This window comes from Cyprinodon variegatus, unplaced genomic scaffold, assembly GCF_000732505.1.
Source record: "Cyprinodon variegatus isolate N-32 unplaced genomic scaffold, C_variegatus-1.0 Scaffold591, whole genome shotgun sequence".
Classification (NCBI taxonomy): domain Eukaryota; kingdom Metazoa; phylum Chordata; class Actinopteri; order Cyprinodontiformes; family Cyprinodontidae; genus Cyprinodon; species Cyprinodon variegatus.
Window position 1 is genome coordinate 209,145 of NW_015151044.1, and position 19,126 is coordinate 228,270.

The following is a 19,126-nucleotide window of genomic DNA, read 5'->3' on the forward strand; positions in this document are numbered from 1 at the left end:
TATATATATATATATATATATATATATATATATATATATATATATATATATATATTAAGGGAAGCCCATTTTGTACATAGCTTTATCTATTCTGGGTGAATATTAATTCCGAACAGCAGGTGACAGCTCGGCCTGATCTGTGAGGATATGGATTGAATGCTGACAGATGAGTGGGGGGTTGGTAGATTGAGGTCAAGGTTCAGGCAGGCGCTGGGGGTTGTTGATCCATGTAACACAACCTCTTTCTGTAAGCAGAAGCCACGTACAACAGGAAAGTTGTGAAGTGTCGGTGTAGGGATGACGTCCCCAATCAAATGGGTAAACACAGCAGAACTCTGACTGAATCATCTGCTTGCTTAGAGGATTTCTGAGCCAGGATTTTATTGATTGTTTCTTCTCTCATATGCCCCCGCACTAACAAGCGGCCGCTCACAATCACACACATGTTAAGAAGGTAACTTACCTCCTTTGCGGTTGGAGGCGACGGGTGCCCCGGCTGTCCGTTCTCTGCACGGAGGGGGGGTGCATGCAAGGTGATGATGTCATCATCCTCTGGAGGCTTCCAGATGTACTGCTCCCCATTGCCTATGAAGGCTGCCTCCTGATAAACAAAGTGAAATGTTTAGCTCAGAAAGTCACTGTGCAAAGTTTTGCAAATCAAATCAGCCTTGCTTCTCAGAGATTTAAAAGTTAATGATATCTATGATATCTATCCTTAGTTTTAACTCAAGATGCACCAATCTGGAGTTTTTCTGCTCTATGGTGAGATCTGATATTCCGTAAGGTCTGACCACCTGCTGTAGGATTTTTCTGATTCCATTCTTATATAAATTAAAATCTGTAAAAGAGAAAATATGTGATGCAGGCTCTTCGTTAGAGGTGGTGGTTTTAAATGAACCACAGTTTCATCTAGAACAATAGTGCACATTTGTTTTATGTAATAAATGATCCAAAAAAAAGGGTGTCAAAATCCCCAATCCAAAAAGTATTTGATTCTTATCTGTAATGTAGTGTGATAACTGTTCTTGTTTAAACTTTATTTTTGTAGGAATTCACTCTGAGAGACCCCTTGTGGTGTATATGTGTCTAAATGTTGTTTCAAGATTCCCATTCCTGGTGGACAAGTTTAAATTAAGACTTTAGAAGGTAAAATTGAAATAATGACTTTTTAACTAAATAACCTTTATTGCATTATTTCAAATATCCCAAAATATTGGCCTTTTAACAAAAGGTGTTTTGGTTAAGTGAACATCAAACAGTTGGTAAAAAAAAGCCATTGAGACTCTTGTTGACAAGAAAACTACTCTGGCATCAGTTAAGACATTAAATTAGCTGCACTTTACTTTCTGCCTCCTGAACTCCTCTGATATAGATTTCAAGAAAGAGCTCTGAGTATTTTTAAAAACAATATCAAGTTACTGGATGACTTCTATCATTGGGAAAAAAAATGGCAGCTTCATGCTCAAATGCTTGTTTTTTTCAGTTCCTCCTTGCTCTGTGGCCAACCGTTCCACAATATTTTCATGCAAATTTGCAAGCTCAAAAATATCCTGCTGACAGGCTGACAAACAGGCAGACCTAATGAAACACAGACAGTGCTGCCAAAACATAACCTCCTTTTAACTCTGCCGGTTGGGGCCTGGGGGAGTGGGGAGTTGGGGGGGTTAGGCTTGAGGAGAGATAGTGGTCGCATATGAATCTTTTTTTTCCAACAAAAAACGATAGAGCCTTCGCAGACTGATGGCTAACAGTTCACATAATTCTTTTATTACCTTTAATGTTACATAAAATAAACCTTACTGGGGCCCATACTCTGCATGGGTGGCTTGAGAGAAACCTGGATGTCATAAAACAATGACCCAACATGACTTTTCTTGCAAAACCTTTTTTATGGCAACATGTCTTAAGAGGAATTAGTAACCAATTAGGAAACATAAATTAGTGGACACACATGTGACTGAGGATGATAAAACTTTTATACGCCCTCCCCAAAGCAGGGAGTGAGCAATAATAGGCCCTACAGTGCAAATGGCTTCAATATGTGCGCAATATCTCAGGCTGCTGGCTACCTGTTAGCTGTTTCTAGATAGACTTGCTGATGGATTCAACAGTGGCATCCAAACACACACACATCCACATCAATGCACACCTATAAACACACACAAGGACACACTGAAGGCTGGGCAGCCTGCCAAACCCTTACATAATCCATGCTTTAATAGTGTGCTGCGCTGCACAATGCAAAGGGACCACAAAAAATAAACCAACACAGACACATACCCACCCACAGCATACAGGTGTGCAAACCTACACACTAGAGTGTTGGCCTAGTGGGTTAGAGCAGTTCACTTGTGCAAGTACCTTGTCCTTACTGCTTGCACTTTGGGTTCCTTAGCAAGACCCTTAACCCCACACTGCTCCCCAGGTGCCACACAATGGCAGCCCACTGCTCCCGAAGGGGATGAGTTAAATTAAATGCAGAGAGTGAATTTCCCCATTGTGGAAAAATAAAGGGACTTACCGGTACATTTTAGACAAAGGGTTTAGCACACTCTCATTAGGAAGGCAAGTCAGTAACAAGCTGCACCAGCTATGAGGCAAAAACATTGAAATAATAGTATCCTTCATTTTAAACAGATGTTTTTGGCTTTGCTTAACGTGTTAACTGAGGTTTAAATGAATCAGTTTTTTTTTCTAAACGATATTTATGCTGTGATGAATAACAACAATTATATATATATATATATATATATATATATATATATATATATATATATATATATATATATATATATATATATATATATATATGCAAAGTCTGTAACACAAAGTATAATAAATTACACAAAACAGACAGTTTTTTTTATTATTTAATTTGTGGAGTTTTAATATTTTGTTTATTTCATTTAAACTAAAATAGATAACCCAAATTGCAATTTAGATAGCTCACTACATTAATGATAAAAGAACCAGCCCAATAATTTTTTACTGAATCTCTAAGGCTTAACATGTTTGTTTGAGGACACTGCCCTCTTGTGGTCTTGAGCCTTTCTTACAGCTAGCAGAACATCTCTGGTTGGGGAATTGAACAGATTATGTGCTCCAAGATATTACTGTTTTTTTTTTTTTTTTTTTTTGTACCTTTGGGAAAGGGTGTAGGTGGAAAGGCTCCAACAGCTTGCGTGGAAACTCCTGACTACGATGTAGGGGAAGAGGGGCAGCAGAGGGAGAGTCGCTCACGCTAGACTGGCTGTCTGACATGCTGTCTGCTCCGTTATTCTCCTTCCGGCTTAACTTGTCCACCTGAAAAATTGAAATTGCAATCTCTAAAATTGTATTAACTGATTTTAATAAAAATATCACAACAAATTTAGATCCTTATTGCATAGGTGTGGGCAATTAGTTAATGATGATTTTGATAGTTTCACTACAGGCACTGTGGAGTTTGTAGATAGCTTAGAAATCTTTACGACTCTAAATACACCAACTTTGACAGCTTAGCATAAGCCTGACTTTGATATGTTCTTTTCTGGAGTAAAATCTGAAACTCAGTTACTGTTACATAAGATGTATTAGGAGAGTCTTAAATTCTTTTGAAAAGTTCAAGGATGAACCACTAATAATTATATCCTTCTAAATCCCCCAGAATTTTCTTTTCAGACAAAAGGATTCTTTTTATTTTTTATTTTACCTAAGATAAAAATAGCTTTATTTCTACCTTTTTAAACTTTCGTATGGAAGCATATTCAGCTGCAGATGGATCTTGATTGATCAGGGAACTCGCAGACGACAGAGGAGATCTGCTCGCTCCACCTCCTCCATTACCTCTCACCGGCATAGTTCCATTAATGGTGCCATTTCCTCTGCCGTTCCCTCTACCAGTCTGTAAAGGAAAGCACACGCTTGATTTAACACTATTAACTAAAATCGCTAAAATTTCATCGATAAATTACTGTCTCAACATGGAAAGGGAAAACCAACTTATGCAATGAATTCTGAATGAGCCTCTTGCCTGCATCCAATGAATGCAGTTTATCTCCAAACAGGTATTAAAACCTTACAGCTGTAGGTTTAACATGTTTGGAGTAAACTTTATTTATTTTTTTCTTGTTATTAGTAAGAACTAAAGAATAAGTTTAATCTAATATAAAAGCATTTTTAAAAATACAACCTTTTGTTTTTTTAGCTGATAAAAAAATCCCTTCTTAAGAAATATATATATAAAAAACGGTGCTCCCCTTTAAGTATTGTGATGTTATAGTGATATATATACATATATGTATCAATAATGACTCTAGTTAATATTTAATGTCTCAGTTAAACAGATTCAGAGCATTTAATTTTGTGTTTTTCTTTTTATCTTGATCATTATTAATTTAATCTGAAGGAACATTGTGTCATTTTTTTCTCTGAGATGTAACCTCTTGTTGTTGTCTTTTTTTGTTGTTAATTTCTGCCTTTTAATCTTATTTTTACCTGAAAGCTTTCAATTGCCTCTTTGCTATGATTCGATTCTATTATATCCTATTTGTTTTTATTCTAATGGACTCCATTCTAATTAATTATATTGTATTGTTTAGTATCCCTTCCAAAATAACCATTAGCATGTAGGTAGTGTTTAATATGTGGCACTTTGTGCACTGGTTTTCCAATAGGGAACTTTGGATCTTATTTCTATCTCTCTCACCATCCTGATTACTGTGTGTGGTGGCAATATAAATATGGCTTCCTGTCCAGGGTGGCGTTTAATAGTAAAGATAAATGTTTTTATTTACCAGGGGACAACTAGGTCATAGAATGTTTTTTGCTGACTTAAAATACTATGAACATCTCGATGCTAAATGTCTGTTTGTACGTACGTTTAAATGGCTGTTCCCATTACGAGCTCCTCCTGCACTAGTAGGGGGGCTCTGAGCTGCCCTGACCGTCGATGGTGTGCTGCTTGATGAAGTCAGTGGAGCAGAGGGGACTTTGGGGGCTGCATCACATTCTCGGACCCCTACGCTTTCATACAGGCCATCGTCCAGGTAGTGCGTTGGGGTCGGGTTATTGCGCAGGCCCACCTCGGTGTAGGTGTGGTCTCTAGCCTCCCCTCCACCACCTCCACCTCCTCCCTCCCCTCCCACTTCCCCTCCTCCTCCACCACCTCCTCCTTGGCCAGACGCCTGGGGACTGGTGGGGATCTGGGGGAGCTGGCGACCGTGGGAAGGCCCCAGGTCAGTCTGGGAGCGCCGACTGTGGAGGAGCAGGAGGTCCATACTGGCTGGACGGCTCTTGCTAACAGCTGCAGCGAGACAGAGTTGACGAATAAGAAAGAGGGAGCACTGCTGACAACATGCAACAGCTCAGACAAGTGTGTCATTTAGTATAACACATGACCTTTAGTTAGCACTTACAGTTTCCATTGCAGGGAAAGCGATTGATCTCATGCAGCCTGGTGTCAGATTTACTCATGGAGTTCAGTTTTGGATGCCGAAGCGTACCCTGCTGTCACACATTCACACACAGACTTGTTAAATGAGGCATTAAACATGCAAACACATGCATGTGCATCTGTTAGAAAGGAGGTTAGAAGGAAGAGAGCTGAAGTAGATGGTGACAGGCGTGGTATTTTGAACAGTGAAACAAAAGCACTTCTTACCATATTTACAGATGTCCCTTTGTCTCCAGCTGGGGGGTGCTTGCTCTTACTTTTTCTGACATGGCAACAAAGTCATGAAGGTCAGCAGAGGACCGTGGGCAGAAAGAGAAAACACACACACTCAGAAAAGATAGATACCATCAGCATCCAACTGTGGTCAGGGTATGAAAGTCCTTGGTTGATAACAAGAGCCCAGTCGAAAAAGTAAATGGAGCATGACTCAGATTTTTTAACTCAAGCAAAAACGACCTTCAAAGATAAAATCTGATAAAATTCACAAATGTTCTTCTGTACTTTATTCCGCCTTCAGGTTGAAGGCTTGTAGAACAAATGTATTAAGATAAGCATTAGCCGTATGTGAAGATCCCTGGAGGTGGCTGTAACTACAGGGAACAGTAGTTGACATGGAGTCAAAGCAACAAGATGAAGTCAAAGTAAAAAAATATTGAAAATAAAAAAACTAATGTGCAGGTGTGACTGTGAAGAAGCGCTCCTCCCTCTGCCTCGCTTCTCGCACTTCGGAGGATAAGGCTCCTCTGCATCACGTAACACCAGAGATTCTACTGCTGTGCTGCAAAAACACACTGAAGCAATAAATAGAATTTCAGGTTTGCAAACAGGTGCAGAGTCCCTGCTGCGTCATCCTATTAAGCAGGTTGCTGCAAAGGCTGTGTCAGATCCATGTTACTGGAGCAAGATATTGTCTCCGCCAGTGAACTGCAACCGTTTGGTACAAACATATGGTCATCATGCCTCTAAGGGGATCCTGGGAAGGTGAAGAAAGCTCCCCTGGAGATTTTCATAAACACGCAAAGGGGGGGCGGGGGTTATGGCAAATGATGACAATGAAACACAAAGTCATAGAGATAAAAAGCCACTTATACTTTTCCTTCTTCTTAACTATTACGCTCCTTTTGGAAATAAATGAAACAAAATACATTTAAGTTTGTGTTAAGTTTGTGGCTGCAGTGTGACGAAATGAAAAAACAAAAAAATGCAAGAATACTTTTGTGAGGCGCTGTAAACTTATTTCCCTTGAACTTAGAGGGATGCACTGCAGCATTAAATGAACAGAACACTAATAGCAGTGGGATCAATAATTGTGAATAACAGACTGATTTGAACAGACAAACTGCTGATGATCCAGCAGGGAGCTCATGTTCTATATTATTCTTTAGATTAGAACAGCAAGGTTGTTTTCTTCATGACATAAGCTGGTTTGACATTTTTCTGCATCCATATCTGCGTATCCCATGGCAACAAAGCCACAATGCAGCTGCTGATTGGTCCCAGAGGAATAAAAAAAAAAAAAAAAAAAAAAAAAAAAGCTCCTCCCTGGAGTCTGATCCTCTTTAAACCGTGGGGTGTCCCAGAGCGTTTTTGCTGGAGAGCGGTGACTTCGGGCAGCTCAGACTCTAGCCTGCCTCCCCCTCAGCGTCCTGTAAGCATCGGTTCATCTCATCTGACACTCACAGCCATTAACATTCATTACTGCCACTGTGCTCAGAGTTGGTGATAAAAGAGACAGCGAGGGAGTGGAGAGAGGGAAAGGAAATAATGGAGGAGGGGAGTTCAGAAGAAGTAGGGAAAGAGAGAGAAAGAAGTTAAGGATCAGAGAGATCTGAGAGGGTGGGGAAAGCTTTCAGCACAGTTGTTAAAACTTTAGCTATTATCTCTTCCTCTTTCTTTTCCCATGTAATTTCCATACTATTTAAGCTTTTTATTTATTTACTTCTTATATGGGAAAAAGAAATACTTTTTGATGATCACATGCACGTTCTTGCTAAATTAGAACACCCTAATAGCTGACAGTTAATCCAAGCTCTTTGAATGAGGTCATCAATTTCATTCACCTGCTCCATGTGGAAACCTCCTAGTCTTTATCATCAGTCTGAGCAGCGTTAGTTACACACCTCACCTTTAGATGTGAGATATACGTATTTGGGTTTTCTTCCAAAAGTCATCCAAAATGCATCTAAATAAAATCCAGTTAGTCCTTGTTCAATTTATCAGTGATGTTGCATCATTTTCATTTTCATGGCTCCTTCTGCTTCACCTTTTTTTTTTTTTTTACTGAATTTGTCACATTTTCTGTGGCATCCTCTGATACACTACAGGATTTTATAACAGTCCTGCTGCAGTATTCAATACAATGACACTTATGCCCAAATAGTTGATTTTTAAACCTATTTGTTCAAAAATTCTTATTGCCGCAAGTTGGGCCATTGTTCAGCTTCCCTCCAATTTTACTCTGGCTTTCTAGTTTTACTTTCAGATAAAACGGTGTGTCATTTTTTTCTGCAAATCTACTTTAACAACAGCAGTATTTTTTTATTTTATTTTGCAGTCATGTACGTTAACATGAACACTAGCAAGAGCTTGCTGGTCTCATGAAGACATTTTAATCTTACTGGAGACTTTTATTACCTTAGGGCCTCCTTGAAGCGTTTGCTTGTTTTGACAGCTAGACCTGAGTAGATTGCCGACTGTTTCGACTGTCCTCCGGTTTCAGACTATTTGCCCTACAGTGGGTCAGCTGATTTCAGGTTTAATTGAGACTTATCTACACATTCAGGGAACGGACATTGAGATAGCAGACTCTTATAAGTACCTGGGTGTTCACCTGAACAAGAAGCTGGACTGGACTCATAACACAGAGGCTCTGAGCAGACTCTTCCTGCTGAGGAGACTGGGGTCATTTGGAGTGCAGGGGGCGCTCCCAAAGACCTTCTATGACTCTGTTGTGGCATCAGCTATCTTCTATGGAGCTGTCTGTGGATAAGCTGATCAGGAAGGCCAGCTCTCTGATTGAATGCCCTCTGGACTCAATGCAGGAGGTTGGAAACACAAGGATCGTAACTAAATCAACATCTCTGTTGGATAATGTTTCCTACCCCATGAATGAAGCTGTACCAGAACTAGACAGTTCCTTCATAGACAGATTGCTGCACCCTAAATGCACCAGGAAGCGTTATCACAGATCCTTCCTACCAGCAGCTAGACTTTATAAACATCACTGTTCCCAACAACCTCATTGAGTTAATAGATTCATGCTAATTTTTTCGCACAGTTACTGTCTTAGTCAGTTAAATAACATGCTGTTGTTTTTTTTGCACATCTCTGGTGTTGCTTCTATTTTTCACATATTCATTACTGAAAAAATGCCCAAAGCTGCTTATTGATTATTTATTCTACAGATACAGAGTATTTATATTGTAAAAACACGATACTGTACAGTACTTGTTTCTTTCTTTTCTTAATTCTGTTACTCATTCTGTTATTTTTATACACTTTCTAAGGTACACATTGTTCGACCACATCTGCTATAACCTTTGCTGCTGTAACACCACAATTTCCCCATTGTGGGAATTTTCTATTCTTTTTTATTCTAAATCCCTTAACAGAGTCATAAGCTGCCCATCTTATTTTTGAGGGCCTCTAGACACCCCTTTCCTAATTACTATGTTGTTTATTCACATTTTAACAGTCAGGAACAAACAAAACTAAAGAGAGCAAACCTTCTTAAAATACAGAGTAATGGCGTTCTCCGTCTTTTTCTGAGTTTAGACATTGTAAACATTTTAAACAGCATGGTTTTGAGTCATTATTTTTAATTAAATTATTTTTCTGTTAAACTAACGTACACCATTTGGAAATATGTCCAAACATGCAGGGTATCAAAGTGGTGTGAACGATATTATGACTACATTCAGTCTTGGGATGTGAGTATAATTCAGCAAATTATCATAGAAAAACAATGTGAGGTTCTGTAAATGGCTCCACACCAGCCTTACCTTTGGCAACCTACGCAGACGAGGACGATAAGGATGGTGACCACAAAGGCAGATGCTGCTGCGATGGCTCCCAGAACCAGAAGGTTTTGGTAGGTGAGGTCTGGACCTGTGTTTTGTTTTTCATCCATGTCACAAGCTCTGTCTTGCTCACTTTCAGTCAAACACCAGCACTGAGAATCGGACCTTGTGATCAGGAAAACCTGGAGGGACAGAAGGAAAAAAGGCACCACATGAGTGACATGGGAGATAAAAGGAAAGTGAAAAAAAGCCCTGCACCAACTACAGAGAAGGATGGTGCGTTTGTGTGAGTGTGTGAGGACACACTTGCCTCTGGCTTTTTATCACTGTCTCTTTCTGACATATCAGTTTCTATTTTTGACTCTCTCCAATAATGCACAGAAAATAGAACACCTTACAAGGAAGCAGCAATGAGCACGCCAAAAACTCTTTCATCACACCGTTCCTAAGCCTGAGAGAACCTGGTTAGTTTAAAAGGAATAAAAAAAATGCAAATTGAACTCATTATAGGTAGCAATAGTGGGACCAGACTGCTGCTATACTTCAGCGATGGGTGTGAATGAGTCACAGCGTGTTGGAGAACAGATAACACAAATATGCATCATTGCAATTTTGCTGCACAGAAGACAGGATAGCATGTTCAGCCCGAGTCTGTTTAGCTTCCAGAAAAAAAATAAAATAAAATCTTTTTCACAAATGTACACAATTCTCATCCATGTCAAGCAAGATATACTCCAGGCAGATTGGCGTGCTGTACATACACCACTGGATTAGTGGATAAAGATTTAATACCTATAATGAAAAAAACTCAAATTAACATAAATACACATTTAGAAAAAGAAAGAAATACTCATCTAAATCAGGTTAAATCAATGGATTCCGATTCTTCTTACATTTTCTGTAAAAGCAGCACAACCCCTTATGTTTCCCCAGTTGTGCTAACAAGCCGTCATTATTCCAGTGACCCACTGCGCCTATGCAGTCAGAGCTTCCAGAATCACAGATTAAAGGAAATAAACAAAAGCATCACATTTCAGTCGCACATGTCAAGTCGCAAACATAGACAAAAAAAAGGAGCGCGACAAAGCATGCATAATGTTTTAGCACCAACAGCTCCTAGAGCTCAAACACAGCAGCAGATTTACAGCAGATGAATAGATGGTTAGCTGTTGGTTCATTATATTATTTTAGATTTAAGTTTATTCATAGATTTCAAAACATTGTTGATACCAGCGAGTTACTACTGCCTTTTTCTCTTAATGTATAAATAAAATGGCTGCAAAAAGTTTGATTTCCAGGAATGAAGTGTGTTACAGTCAAAAATAAATAATTGCCTTAGAGATACATCAATAAGTCAGCCAAAGGTTGGAACAATACAATAAATGCCCTGTTCCCCTGGTTATACTATATCTTTCCAAAACTATGACTATAAAATGCCATTAATCCAATACACATATCCACCAACATCGTGCACTTAAGTCCAGTTTTCTGACTTTAATTAAAATCAAATGAAGGTTGTGAGAATGTACTTGGCTGCATATTGATTTTCACAGTGATCCTGTCGAATCATGACACATTTCTAGAAGTCTGAAAGAGGTTTGTATTGTTTTCTAAATCTGCAGCAGTATAAACAAAGAAAAGCTAGATATTGGATCAGTTTGAATTTTTCTGCAGAACAAAAGATCTTTATCTTATAATATATTTAAGATGTAATAAAAGGAGAATTCATTATTCACACAGTGTAGATAAACTATGAATTTATAAAAAACAATAGGAGAAAAACTAATTTTCATGATATAAGGATGCTTTTCATGAAAAAAATTTAAACAAACGTTATAAATAGCAGCTTACAGTATATAACAACGTATCTTGTATAAAGTTGGTTTTATTTTGTTATACTTGCTTATGGATGCAGATTTAGAGCAGAGCAAGTAAAATAGTGTATTTTAGTAAACGTTTTTTGCAAACATTCTTGTTGAAATAACTTAGGGTTAGGTTTAGCTAACCCTAACCCTTTACTAATTCTGAACACACAGAAACAGAAAATCATTGCTAATTATATGAAGGTTAACATATTCTGTTACACCACCTCAATGCCACAATAATAAAAAACAAAAACAAAGCCAGTGATTGGATTGTGTGACGGAGTTTTTTTTTATTTGAATCCATAAAACAGAAAAAAATATATTTATGAAAAACATTGAAGCATATTTTCATTAGTTTTTGTAAAAAAAACAAAAAAACAAACAAAACAAAACAACAAGAATTGAGAATAAAAGTAGAGTGCATAAACAGGTTATGGTAAAACTCATGCACAAGCTAAGTGGTTGTTGGAGAGACATTGTGGGATTCACCACCACGGGATCCGTCTGAGGCTTTCTGTTTCTGCTGATAAAATGGTTTCTTTTCATAAATACTTCTTATCATTTTTATCTATCTTTTTCTCCCTCTTTTTCAAGATCTCCTCCCGTTCTCCTTCCTCCCTGTCTGCCTGCCTGACCCCACTGATATGTGAGACAATGCACAGCAAATGAATGAAGAGGATGGCGGCCTTAGACAGCCCTTTATGGCACAGACAGACAGGTAGGCAGGCAGAGGAAGTACATCACAGAGGGAAGATGGGGGGAAAAAAGATGGTGAATGAATGGCAGAGAGAGAGGAAGAGGCAGGCAGACAGGAGCGAGCAAGTGGGATAAAAGTTGTTAGAGGATGCACGGAGTACAGGGAAAGAGGAACTCACTTAAAACATGAAGGAGAGGAGAGGGGTTCATAAACAGTGGGGGAGGGAAGAGGGGAAAGAGGAAAAAAGCGGGCCAGCCATGGGAGAATGAGAGAAAAAAAAAGGAAGGAGGAAATGGGAAGGAGTACATCAGTGGTTTGCTTCTTTCTACGATTTGTCAGCCTTCTTCTGAAAAATTTAAGAGAGAAACACATACAAGGGTTGCCCTTCTGCGAGCTCGATGCGAGATTGGAGCACATGTCTACAGCATGCAAACCTTACAAATGGCAACCAGGAACGAAAAAGAGAAGAGATGGCTTCTGCATGTCGCCCGTGGCTGCACACTCAACAGCGCAACTCGGTCAGGGTGCAGGAGGGTTTATTCCAGCATCTGTCTCCATTTCAGTGTTACCAGCAAAAAATGATGACAGTGGTAACGACAGCATATTGAGAGTGATGGCAGGAGCTGTGATGGTACTGGTGCTGCCTGCTGGGGGTGATTATGATAAAGATGTCAATGACGGTGATGATGAAGATGGTGAGGAAGAAGGGTGCAGCTGCTAATACTGATGGTAATGAGGGTGATAATGAGGTCAAATTGAGCGCTGCATAGACACACTGCGGGACGGATGCGAGCAGCAGAAGAAAGGAGGATGCAGCAGTGCAGCTCAACCACAGGGTGGAAGGTTTCCTCTGAGAACACACACGCCCAGCACTAACCAGAACAAACACCAACAAATGTACATAGCATAAAATAAGAGATATTTGCTGCTGCAGATCTAACTGAAATCTTTTTGTTTCGCAACCACTTTTACTGACTAACCCTGAATGTGAATGAGGAGGGACAGCTTAAGGCAGAATATTATTGTTTTTCAATATCTGTACAAGTTTAGGGAACTGTCTGACAGCCAATAGTTTTTGGCTAAACCAAGCGTGTGTCTATTAAAACAAGTTTTGTGAAAACTGTTTATTTAATTTGTGTTTCCTCTTTCTCTTAACAATAAACACTTTTTATGAAGTTTAAATCAAGCAAGTATGCTGACGGATCCAGAGCAGTGATATCATCGTTATTGAACAGGTACTGGTTCTTTGGACTGTGTCGGTAAATACAAAATCCTGTTTGAAAATCTTCCTCATACAGCTTTCAAGCAGGGGCTTTAAAATGTATGGGGAGATGGCTTGGATGAGTTTAAACACTTTAAAACAAAGTGGAGCGAAATCTGCAAGTGGCATGACTCCCCAAATCACTACTGAGAGCAGAAACTTCACATTGGACCTCCAGCAACTTGCTTTATGCTCTATAAGCTTTATTTCTGATTGAAAAGCTAAACTTTTTTTATCTGAAAAGATAGTAAAGGCCCCATGTCACTGATAAAGTGACATGAACACGTTTGCAGCTGATGTCCAGTATTCGTATACTGCACATGTGGCAGATCTTAAAGCATTGGCTCCAGCCTCAGACTATAAACCCGTTTCCTTCCATTCAACTTCCCATTATTAAGTTTGCATACAGTACCTAGTAAAAACCCATATGTTTTAGCGATGATCTTTTATGTCCTACTTTACTTCACAAGGTATTAATGATTCTCTGCTGGACAAATATAAAGTTTGTCCTTACATTGAGTTTGAAAAGCATAACCCACTTTCTACCATAAATAAAGATATTTGTTTGTATCACAGCTTTCTGAGAAGCATTTTGTTTTTTTTATTATCTGTTGTTATCATCTACATTGTAAAAAAAAATTGTAAGAAATATATTACTCTTTATTTAATGAATTAAATGTTAGCCATTAGAACTGAATTATTGAAAAAACACAAACGTTCAAATTAGGCTTTTGTTAAAAGGCACCTAGAAGTCTTTCCTCTTCAAATCTCAACTATTTTTAAGAATTCATATCTCATATTCTTGCATGCATAACAGTCGGTTATTAATTAGAACCTAAAAAGTGTCTAATCAAAAAGAAAATGTGAGATGAAAAATTAATAAAAATGTATTTTATAATAAGTTTCTCAAATATGAAACACCTCACTGGTGATAAGCAGCACTACTACTAAAATGGGACAAAAAACAGGTTTAAAAATAGGTCTAACCTGATTAAGCAGCGTTTCTAGGTTGACATTAACTTTTGTATTTCTATTGTTTCCATGAGTGCTTCCAATCATCAGGAAAGTGTTGGCTCAGCTTGCTGTGTCAGAGAGGCTTTCACTGGAAATGCAAAGCATCCGAACAGAATTGACATAAGCTCCAGCCAAAAGCAGCAGAAAGCACAAAGTGGGCTGCTTTACACAGCGCTGAGTACACACGCATATTAAGGTTAACTACAGCTTTTACAGGTGATTCCCTAAAGTCTTGCAATATTGATAAAAGCTGATTTTGCACGCTAGAAAGCTTTTTCTTCAATGTAAAGCTCCACTTGCTGGTTTCTGATTAACAAGCAAGAAAAAAATTGAATTTATGGATTATTATAAAAAGAGGTTTGCTCAAAAACAGAAACAAACAGACACAAATATATATAATGTAGTAACTAAGACGGGCAATCTGGTACACACATTCACACATTTGTATACAAAGGAAAAGGCTTTTTGATTCTAAAATCCACACCTGACAGCCTGTACTGGTACCTATGATAAATTTTACACAATGAATACCATTTGCTTTGCTCGAGACATGTTATGTCCAAAACTGTCCTGACCACTAATATCAAGACCCTTTTATAATGATAGTTACTGGAGATCCTTTATTGACTTAAAAAGCTCTGATGTCGGTCTACAGTCTATGATTTTTATCAGTCACATCTATAATATTAGCCAGCCAGGCCTGTCATTGCGTTTCACACTGGAAGTGTTTTAAAACCACAGCCTACCTTGTGTGCCTGGCTATGAAAACTAAGGACATACGATGCATAGAATGCAGATGTTTAAGCTTACTTATAGCACATCAGCAAAGTGGCTGTAAGTAACTATCTTTAACTGTTAACCCAGTGTTGGATCAAACATATTATGGCCGACAGAACAAACAGCAGCATTCTGGATGTCAAAATATCTAGAGTACAATGTTATTTATGATAGATTTGTAAAGGTTTCTTCTACATTTTCCATTTGAATGTTGAGCTGTTTCTCTTTTGTTATTGCATCTACAGCTTGCCAACTGAGGAAAGAGTTGAGCAAACAGCTGAAAGCCCACCCTAACAACCTGAAAAGGAAGACAGCAGTGACAATATAAAACTAGGGTTTAATTATGCTATTGCTATACAATATATTAGACTACTAACAATGAATTTAATAATGTCAAAATCTGTACTATAACAGATGAATAAGATAATGACTGTCATATGTGTCTTACAGAATAAAATGTTAGAATATCTATTTAGCTTGATGTTATTTGCTTTTTTCTTTTTTTTTACTTAAACGCATCTTGAATAATATTCAGAATAATTTTGTTTCTTGAAAAAAATGAAAAGACATAAACGAAGAAAAAGCGAGGATACATTCAACTCCATCATGCTGGCCCTGTTTTATCGTTTCAATCTGTTTTCAACCCAATCACTCTTCAGGAGTTCATATATTATGAATGCTTTTTCAAAGATATAAACCCAGTGCAGCTTTTGAAACACTAACTAAAAGAAAAACTCATCTTTTGTCAAAGTATTTTCCATTTCTGACACATGCTCAACGTTTGAATTGGTATATCTTCCAGGAGTGTCGGAGAAAATAAGAAAGCAAAGACAGAGAGGACCACCAAACGTGTAGGTTTGGTGTGACTGTTAAACAGTCTTTAAACAGTTGAACCATCCCTTTGTCTTTTCTCTTTGCTTTTAGCTGTTCTTGTATCCTTTGCTGACTCTGTAGATGTCAGGTTTGCAGTTTGGTTTCACTTGCACAGCACGGTTATGTTCAGGAAGCGTAACTACTTGCTCAGTGGTAAGAAAAAACTGTTATGTTGAAATTTAATACATGCTACTTTCTCCATTAACTGGTGACACTAGTACAGTAGATCCCAACAAAACAAACAGCATCATTCTAGTAGTAATAGGAAACATGAATTTATCTAATTTGGACTGTTTCCTATAATTATGAATACAGTTTCATGGATTTTCTGCTTTAGTGTTGCTGGTACTTTTACTTGTGGTTGAAAGTATATTCAATATTTTAAAACCTTAAATGGGCATTAAATAACTTCTGAAAGCCAGCTGAACCTATTCATAGTTACACTCATCCTAAAAAGCTGATGAATAAACCTGAAAACCTCAATAACAAGGTCATTTTCACTCAGCAGCAGGTTTGTGAGATCTGCAAGTACTTGCTTATCTAGATAGAGCCGTGATAAGTCTATATATTAACAACACCCAAATCTTATTCTCAGAAATCTATTTATAGCATTTACTAACACTCAAGAGTTTTTGTGAATAACCAGAAATGTTTATTTGTTATCATCTCCTGATGTGGTTAGGTGGCATGACAACCTTGGCTATTTAGTTTTCTGCCTAATTACATACAAGCAATTCCTGAATGAAAGAATCTGTTGAGGAGCATTTTAGTACGAAAGAATATATAATTTATTTTGCAGGGATGCTCAAATATCATATAGATTTATGATACTTATATTTCAAACATTTATTTCTGTTAATTTTACATCAATCGCTTTCTTAGAGTAAAATCTAAATTTAATATAATTCAAGCACAAAAAGTAGCTCTTAGTACACAAATCTTTTGCACTAAAAATTTTTCTCTATCTCCTGCACAATATATGACATCAGTGGGATCCGTTTGCATTATTTGATGCATTAATGCAGTGATGGAAGGGGTTAATTAGCCCAGGTTGCCTTAATACTGACCTTTTAGTGTATCTGCTTTGCTAGATTTGCGGTCTCTCGTCTCGTTCTTGATGATACTTTAATGCTTTTCTGGGTAAGTTTCCCCGCTTTTACCCTTCAAAAAATGCACAACTGTAGCCTTTGTCCTGTGCACACCCTCAGGAAGTCTAGTTGATCGTCTCACCAATCTCACATTAGCTCCTGATTTATTTTAAAATTCTCTCTCAAAAAGGCTGTTGATATCTCTGCTGCTTTTGCACCTGTTTCCCAATATTGATTTTCCTTTAGACTAGACTTTACATTTTTGAATCCAGTAGTCTTGGAGCAGCCAGCTTCTTTACCTTAGATATTAAATGGCTGTGGACAAGTTTAACCTTAATGCTGAAGGTATCAACTACTGGTCATCCTTCCCTGATTCTACCAGCTGGCTGCAGGTACTTCAAAGTATTGTTCCTCTTGGTTCACAGTGGATTAAATAATGTAACAAGGCATGCTGAGATAATACCAAACTTATCACATTAAAAATCTGTCTGCAATGAAGCTATAGCCACCTATGGAGTGCTCCGGGGTTCCTAACCCTGAGCCCCTTTCTTGCATGCCCTCCCCTTCCCTCTCTTCCCATCATCTCTCCCTGTCAACTACAAGTAAAGCTTACTAGTGAAAATAATAAAAAATAAATTAATTTCAACCCCACCATAGAAGAGTTTGTGTACTGTGTGTGCACATTGTGCCAAAAGAGTTTGAAAAAGCCAAGAGCCCTGACCTGACTGAGAGGAAAAGTTTTCACTCACATCACCTCCCTACCAATGATCTGTGAGTAGCATCAAACTGTAGAACAGTTGCAACCTTTATATAATCTTTGGTCGGCAAATTAAATGATCGACGGAGGGGACAGAGAGGGGATTTATTTCACCTAAAAATTTAAATTTCTCTAGCGCTTTAGGAAAAAAAAGAAATCACATTGCATGCTCAATGATCTGCTTTGTGGGACATTGTTTGAGTGTGCATAACTTCAAGTGAAGGCCTACAGGAGATATGAAGAGAGAAAGCGTGAAGCAAGGTGGGCTACAGCGGAACCCGATGACATTTCTCTTATCAGCTGCAAGGCCTATCTCCAAACCTCAGACGCCTACGCATGGTAGAAAAAAAAACCTTATGCAGGCACTGGGAAGTTCAGTTTGCAATCTATGGCCTTCCACTAAGTGACCTGCTGCAAGCGGTCACATTCAACGACCATAACCTGCAAATCTATTTATCCAACACTATAGCTCTTATGTCAATATGATTTGGAATCTGCCTTCAGAAGCACCTGTCTCTTAATGAATATGTATTATATATGGCAAGTAGAGGATAACAAGCACATGTTAATAACAAATACAATTATTTGGTATTCCTTTTTTTTTTAACCCCATTGTTCGATTTCTTCTCTCATCCTGGAATTAGTTCTTGAAGCAAACAAAATCAAGTCAGGCCAAGATTTTTGGAAGTTGTGGTTTCAAAACCTCCAATATTCTTCATCATAACGTTCTTAAAGTCAAAAGGTTTTTCTAAGGTTTTTAAAAGAGATATTAGACATGACAGAGTGAATTTCTCCAGCAGTGAAAGTGGAGACTAATAAAGCCTTGCCTCACTGCCACCAATCGATTCACACTGCCAACCACTTGGCAGATATAAGAATTTTTGCAAAAAGTTATTTATAGATATTAGCTACCCAAAGGAGTACAAGTAGTCATGGAGTTTCATGTATTGCTGTACACAAAAGAACAGAGTTGTAGGGAAGCAAAGTAGAAGCAAGAATGTGCTGTTTTTGACAAAGTTTCCTACTGTTACGTTTTGAAACAGTAAATTTTTTATATTTTAGTACATACATTTCATATATAGGAGAGGCTGGAAGGACTATGTCAATCAGCTGGCCTGGGAGCACCTCAGGTTTCCCCCAGCAAACTGTAGGAGGTGTCTGGGGAGAGGGAATTTTGGGAGTCTCTGGGGAGACTACTTACCTGGATAAACCGGAAGACAACGACGAGAATTAGAAAATTTTATAATGTATTTATAACAGCTTTTTCATTTTGTATTACCTTTCTAGATGTATGGTTGAATCACGTTGTTTAATTACACAGTCCCACTTCACAAGATGTTG

The 19,126-nt window shown here is 38.2% G+C and overlaps 1 protein-coding gene across 2 annotated transcripts in view; it reads right to left on the bottom strand.

Annotated features, from left to right (window-relative positions):
• LOC107096010 overlaps positions 1-19,126 on the bottom strand; it is a 56,888-nt gene that overhangs the window by 8,748 nt on the left and 29,014 nt on the right. The window contains exons 2-8 of one of the 2 annotated variants that reach the window (XM_015392454.1): positions 9,436-9,635; positions 5,642-5,696; positions 5,397-5,484; positions 4,860-5,284; positions 3,719-3,883; positions 3,142-3,303; positions 464-601 (exon numbers count right to left, since the gene is read on the bottom strand). In XM_015392454.1, the coding sequence (XP_015247940.1) occupies positions 464-601; positions 3,142-3,303; positions 3,719-3,883; positions 4,860-5,284; positions 5,397-5,484; positions 5,642-5,696; positions 9,436-9,563 (1,161 nt within the window). In that variant the 5' untranslated portion in view covers positions 9,564-9,635. Of the gene's footprint in view, positions 1-463; positions 602-3,141; positions 3,304-3,718; positions 3,884-4,859; positions 5,285-5,396; positions 5,488-5,641; positions 5,697-9,435; positions 9,636-19,126 lie in introns of both variants that reach the window. The other variant, XM_015392453.1, reaches the window with a different exon arrangement.